Genomic DNA, 6,219 nt, shown 5'->3' with positions numbered 1-6,219 from the left:
TCATTTGATGTGGTGTTTCAGCCGCGCTAAGCGGGTCTAATCGCCATCTTTCCACATAACAGCCTCTCCGCCAATCTCTGGGCCTGCACCGCTTCAGCAGAGAGCCCTTAATGAGGGTGAAGTGCAGTTCGCCGGCACAGCCGATTGACAAGACGGATGGGCTCAAGCCGGGAGAAGGGATGGCTTCCCGAGAGCCTCCGGGAGCGGGGAGCTCTCCCTCCTCCCGCGGCCGGCTTTATCCTTCTGCACATTCCTCTCCCGTCATTTCTGTTGTTGGTTTTCTCTTCCTGTGTTTAGGGCGTCTTCCCAGTGTTTCCAGCTGCCTTTCCGTCTTTTTCTCTTCTCCCTTGCTCGAAGAGTCATTCTTGCCCATCCCTGCCATCTTCACTTCTCCCTCTCGCTATCTTTACGTTTTTTCCCCCTTTCCTATTGTCTTTTCATATTGCTCTCTCCCTTCTGCTGTCATTCAATTTTTCTCTCCCTCCTTCTCGCCCCCTCTCACTCCCCCCGTTCCCTCTCACTCTGTGTCTCATTCTCCATCTCGGATGAAGGTAATGAAAATAATCGGGCTTCATTAATTCTGAGCCCTGTGAGATGATAGCCATTTGGAGCCATGTTTGCCAATTAGATGGTCTAAATTAGAAGTGACCTTGGTATACTGCCATCGCTTTGCCTCTCTGAGTCTAATGAAGCTTTTCACTCCAGCACCCTCTCTCCTCTTTGTAATGGAAATTACCTCCTTTGTCTGGTTCGGGAACCTTGCATTGCATGTGTATTTCCCCACTGCATGGAGGTAGGGATGGTAATGTATCTCCTCAGACCCCTTCTAGAGATTTTCCTTCCAAAGCCGCACGGTTTCAGCATTGGGGGCATTTACGGAGGAACCACGCAGGCTGTCCGCACTCGCTCCAGAGGAAAGCCAGAGTGGGCGGATCCAGTGGGAGGGGAGCCGGCCATTCACGCCAAGATTCATTTTTCAGACGTGCCAAGAATATGCTTGTGTCACGCTGCCGGGGCCAGTGCGGGAGCGGTGGTGGAGCTCTGAGCCCCCCGCTCTGCAGTTCAGCGTCTCAAAAATCTGGCAGATGCAGTAGTGGCAGAGCCAGGCTTGGCACTGCTGTAGGTTGTCACCGCTGGGGAGGGGACCTGCAGGTTGTTCTCAGACCGGTGGCAGGTCTGTCAGTGTCCGAGCGTGTGCGATCTGCTGAGGATGCTCACAGGGCAGGGAGGCAGGAGACATGTCAGCCCCTGGGTTTTGGTGACAGTCACTCCTGAGCCACAGTAGCTCCCAGTGATCGAGGTGCCCCCGCATGTCAGTGGATCTCGTCAGTGTAAAGAAATTTCTCCTGCTTAAGGGGATCTGAACTTCATCCCAAAGGGAGGGAGCTGGGAAGCAGAGAGGCTTGTCCCAACAGCTTTCCTTCTCCTAAGGCAGGTCGTTGCTCCTCTGCAGGCTGCTGTGGAGGGGGGTTCTCCGGCCGGCGTTCCACTCTCCAGCACGAGCCCCAGGGGAGATGTTCTGAAGTGGGGTGCAAGAGGGGCTCCGCAGCCTCCAGCCTGACCTCCCCCAAATTCTCTCTACCCACGCAGGTCCTGCCCCACTGAGCGGGACGGGGATGGGGACGGAGCGGTGGGAGCAGAGGGTGCTCCCTGAGTGCCTGCCCCGGCTTTAGGGTTTTCCAACCCCTAGGCGTTGAAGCACTGATGGACAGAACCTGGCCGGGCTGGCGGAAGGAGCAGGAACGCGCTGCTGCTCCCTCCCCACCTCCCAGTTCCCCTGGGACAGAACGGTCAAGAGCGGCGCGGGTGGAGGGACCGTGTGCTCTCTGGGTGGTGACGGTGCTGCGGAGAGCACCTGGAGGGGACCTCGGACGCAGGGTGCTCTCCGGGCTGTGCGCGGGGGTGGATCTGGCGTGGCTGAGAGCACCATGTCCAATATGGAAGGCTGTGCTGGTGGCTTGGGGGCCAGAAGATCGCGGCTGCGGAGGGGATACAGGTTAATATCAGACAGAGCAAAGTGGGCACGAAGGAAAGGGAGAAGACAAATGGAGTTTGTTGGCCTTACGTCCGTAGGGTTGTGTTCTGCTGACAGTTCAAATCGACTGGCTTGTTGCCATTGGGAAGCGGCTGGTGAAGGGACATTCAGATGGGCAGACAGAGGCACCGGGCAGAGCTGAGGATGGGTGCCAGGACGGCACCAGGGATTGCCTGCTCGGGGGAGAGGGAGGCGGAGAGCATCCAACGCCCGCACGTGCTGACGCAGGCTGTGCTCGAGATAAACACCTTCCTGTGTCACCAGAACAGTTAATGCCATTTAAATACATCTGAAGCACAAAATGCTGTGCTGCAGAGCACCGCTCCGTCTTCATCTGTCGGTGGCCGTGGCCTCCTAAACCCTCCTGCCCCTCGGTCCTCCTGCTGTGTGTTTGGCTGAAGAGCCGCACAGCGTGCAGGGCATCTTCTGCATGGACAGGGAACTGGTGTGTGCTCAGACGGGTCTGCGGTGTAAAAGGACAAAGAGTTCACAAGGGCAGCCTGGAATTCACTGTAAATGCAGAGTGGTTTGGGATCTGCAGCCCGTGGTCACTGGTGTTATCGGTTGGGATCTGCAGCCAGTGGTCACTGGTGTTATCGGTTGGGATCTGCAGCCCATGGTTGCTGTTTCTCTCTTTGCTGCCAGCACAGTCCTGCCCTGGGGATCAGCGCAGGAAGTGGCGGCACTTCAGGAGGAACCTGCGTTGGTGCTAAATGGGTAGAGGACTAGAGCGGATCCAGTGGCTGAAGCAAGGCCACAGAATCAGAATGTTAGAGACTGGAAGGGACCTCGAAAGATCATCCAGTCCAATCCCCCTGCCGGAGCAGGAACACCTAGATCAGGTCACACAGGAACGCATCCAGGCGGGCTTTGAATGTCTCCAGAGAAGGAGACTCCACACCCTCTCTGGGCAGCCTGTTCCAGTGCTCTGTCACCCTCACTGTAAGTAAGTTTTTTCTCATATTCAAGTGGAACCTCCTGTGTTCCAGCTTGAACCCATTGCCCCTTGTCCTGTCACTGGATGTCACAGAGAAGAGCCTGGCTCCATCCTCCTGACACTCACCCTTCACGTATTTATAAACATTAATTAGGTCACCCCTCAGTCTCCTCTTTTCCAGGCTAAAGAGACCCAGCTCCCTCAGCCTTTCCTCAGCAGGGAGATGCTCCATTCCCTTCATCATCTTGGTGGCTCTGCGCTGGACTCTCTCCAGCAGTTCCCTGTCCCTCTGGAACTGAGGGGCCCAGAACTGGACACAATATTCCAGATGCGGTCTCACCAGGGCAGAGTAGAGGGGGAGGAGACCCTCTCTCGACCTACTGCCCACCCCCCTTCTGATACACCCCAGGATGCCATTGGCCTTCTTGGCCACGAGGGCACAGTGCTGGCTCGTGGTGCGTTGTGCCGGTGCCTCATGTTCCAGGTTTCGGCTGGGCTGCCTGCAGCTGCCCTGCATCCATATCCACAATTCTGAGTTTCCTGCACTTTTCTCCAAGCTCTTCTCTTTGCCTTTTGGGGTTTTGTGCCTGGAGCAATTGAATGTACCACAGCCTTTTTTTAATTCCCCCCCTTTTTATTTTTTTTTTTTTCTTGCGGAGGGAGGGGTAGAAGTAGGGTGAGAACTGTGGCTATGGAAATGGAGGTAGATAAAGGTAATTACTTAAACACATATAGGGCAGGACTTAGTGGTTTGGAGACCCAGATTAAGATGCAGAGGAGCATGTGAGGTTGATGATTATATTTCGGGGAGAGTTAATTGACGGAAGGTGAAGGCAGACAAAGAACCGCTGCTTACTGCCTTCTTGAATCCCAATCAGGAATTATGATTAAAGACGCGGCGAGACAACAGAGGCCTGATGAATTGGTGTCTTTTTTTTTTCTTTTTTGCCGTCATTCACACTTGATTGACTTCAACCTTTCAAGTGCAAAAGTCTCTCTTTTCCATTATTATTCATAGCCATCTGAGTTTTTCTAATTAAAGTGTATGAAAACAATTACTGATCCATCGTACTGAGTGTGGTAGTGGGGATGGCTGCCTTACTGTAATGTGTATAAAAAGCCCACAGTTTTCTATAATGATGTGCAGCTGAGGTGTTAGATAATTTTATTCTTTTTCTACTCTGTTGGGGTTTTTTTTAATTTCTCATGATTTATTTTTCATAATTCCTAAAGATCCCAGGAAACCGCTTTCCCTGCTGATAAAGCCGAGAGGGACGGCTCCTTCTTGCCTTCCCTCCTCGGCATCCCTGCGTGTCCCCCTCCTCCAAGCCCAGCTCCCGGGAATTAACCAGTGACCTTTCACGTCTCCCGACCCACCACCCACAGCCGTCAGATGCTCCTGCTCAGAGTAAAAGGTGGAATGAATTTGGTGTGCTCAGCATCCGTCCTGGTGATCTGTCAGTGTCGGCTGCCTTTCCTGCAGACGGCTGCAGGACCCGATGCTCGCCACCGTGACCCGGCCATCCCAGTACAGGGAGGGAGCCGAGCATCCCTCCCCAGCGTGGTTGGGGTGTCTGCAGCCTCTCCTACGCAAACGTTTGTTTCTGAGGTTTTTTTCATGGGCTGTTTTTGGTTCCATTCACTTAGCGAAGCCAAGGTCTAGTCTGTGTTTGCTTGGATTTGACATGCGTGTAGATCAGGCAGGTTTCGTGTCCTGCACACAGTTTACCTTCAGCCTCACCACGGATCTGCTCATGTCCCATGCAGTTCAGTCGGAGCCTTGTGGTCCTTGGCTTTGCAGAAGCAAGGTACGCTGCGTGTAGATCACTGCCTCACTCGCTCTTGTCTGAAATCCAAGGTTCAAATGCCCTCTTAGTGTCTGATGGAGAGACTTGTTTCGCCAGGAAAAATACCTGTCTGGGAGAGTTCATTTATGCCACACGTCCCCAGCAGTCCGAGGCTGGGAGCACACGCACAGCCAGCGTTGGCAGCCGGTGCTGGTGCCCTGGAGAAGGGAAGCGCACCCCAAGCGTCAGCGGGGTGCAGCACGCAGCTGCTCAGAGCGGCAGAGGGGCCATCACTTGCCGCGGGCACCTGAGCAGTACTGGCAGCCGTGCCCGGAGCACGCACAGGTGGCGATGGCGATGCGGGTCCGTCTGTCCCGCTGCTGCTCGGGGGAGAAGGGCTGCGGGCAGCTCTCAGGCGGTGTGAGATGCTGCTCAGGATGTTCCGAAGGGAATCCATCGTCCTGTATCTGATGCCAGCCATGTGCAAACTGCTAGCAAGGTATTTGTATGTTCTGAGTGTGAGCAGATGCACCTGAAGAGACACGGTTTCCCAGCAGAAGATGAGCGGATGGACATGCTGCTCGCAGCATGTCTCTAGTTGGAGCACACAGACTCTCCGTCTCTGTAAAAGCGCCGGTGCTCAAGTACTGCACTGGTCATGATGGTGCAGGTTCTGGACAAACCCTCAGAGAGAGGCAAAGGGAACCTGTCAGTCAGAGCGACGAAAGGGTTACCAAAAGCTTTTCATTTCACAGACAATTTGTTGTCTTTTTAGTCTTTCCTTATTCATCCTTTCCTTTGTCACCACTTTCCTTATTTGTACTTTTCTTTCTCATGCCCCTCTTTTTCCTGCATCGATACACTTTGAAAACAGTGCTGCAATGCTCCCTGGTTCAAGATTATAGTGTACTTTATGAGGCATGATTTAATTAGGGGCCTTATTATGTTTTCAGCAGCTTAAGGTGGGCCTTTCAACTTATCTACCTAATTGGTTGCACAAGAAGTTTCACAGCCCATGACAAAACATTGTCAGTGATCAAAGTCTGAATTCTACATAAAGGAAAAAAAATATTAATAATAAGATTATTCTTCAAGTGTGCACTGCTAATTATGTCCAGAATGTAACTGTAGAAACACTTTCGACTGATGTGAGCATTGTCTAATAAACATGAGTCTTCAGTGAGCTCTGAAAAGTGATGCCTCTGACTTTACAATACCGGTGTCTAATTTTGCCACTGAAGATGTTTAAAATATTTCCCTGTGTTTTTCCTCTCCCCTCATCCTTCCTTCCCCGTCTCCAGGTGACGACACCTGAGGTGATGATGCCCAGCAGCATGTTTCTCCCGGCAGCCGCTCCAGAGAAGGACGGGAGCTCCGCCGCCGAGGAGCTGGGGAAGCAGCCTGGTGAGTGCAGATCGGTGGGGTCCCCGGGCCCCCCGCTCCCCCAGCTCCCGCCCCCT

The 6,219-nt window shown here is 53.4% G+C and overlaps 1 protein-coding gene across 1 annotated transcript in view; it reads left to right on the top strand.

The window, feature by feature from the left end:
* Window positions 1-5,110: 5,110 nt before the first annotated feature.
* Window positions 5,111-6,219, top strand: part of ZFHX3 (zinc finger homeobox 3) — a gene marked incomplete at its 3' end in the record, with an annotated part of 11,667 nt that continues 10,558 nt past the window's right edge. Inside the window, 2 exon segments of the mRNA XM_010073651.1 lie at window positions 5,111-5,179; window positions 6,061-6,163. Of these exon segments, the coding sequence (XP_010071953.1) occupies window positions 5,111-5,179; window positions 6,061-6,163 (172 nt within the window).

Source organism: Pterocles gutturalis, unplaced genomic scaffold, assembly GCF_000699245.1.
Source record: "Pterocles gutturalis isolate BGI_N339 unplaced genomic scaffold, ASM69924v1 scaffold30832, whole genome shotgun sequence".
Lineage (NCBI taxonomy): Eukaryota > Metazoa > Chordata > Aves > Pterocliformes > Pteroclidae > Pterocles > Pterocles gutturalis.
The sequence above is the reverse complement of the archived record's forward strand: the minus strand, read 5'-3'. Positions and strand labels throughout refer to the sequence as shown.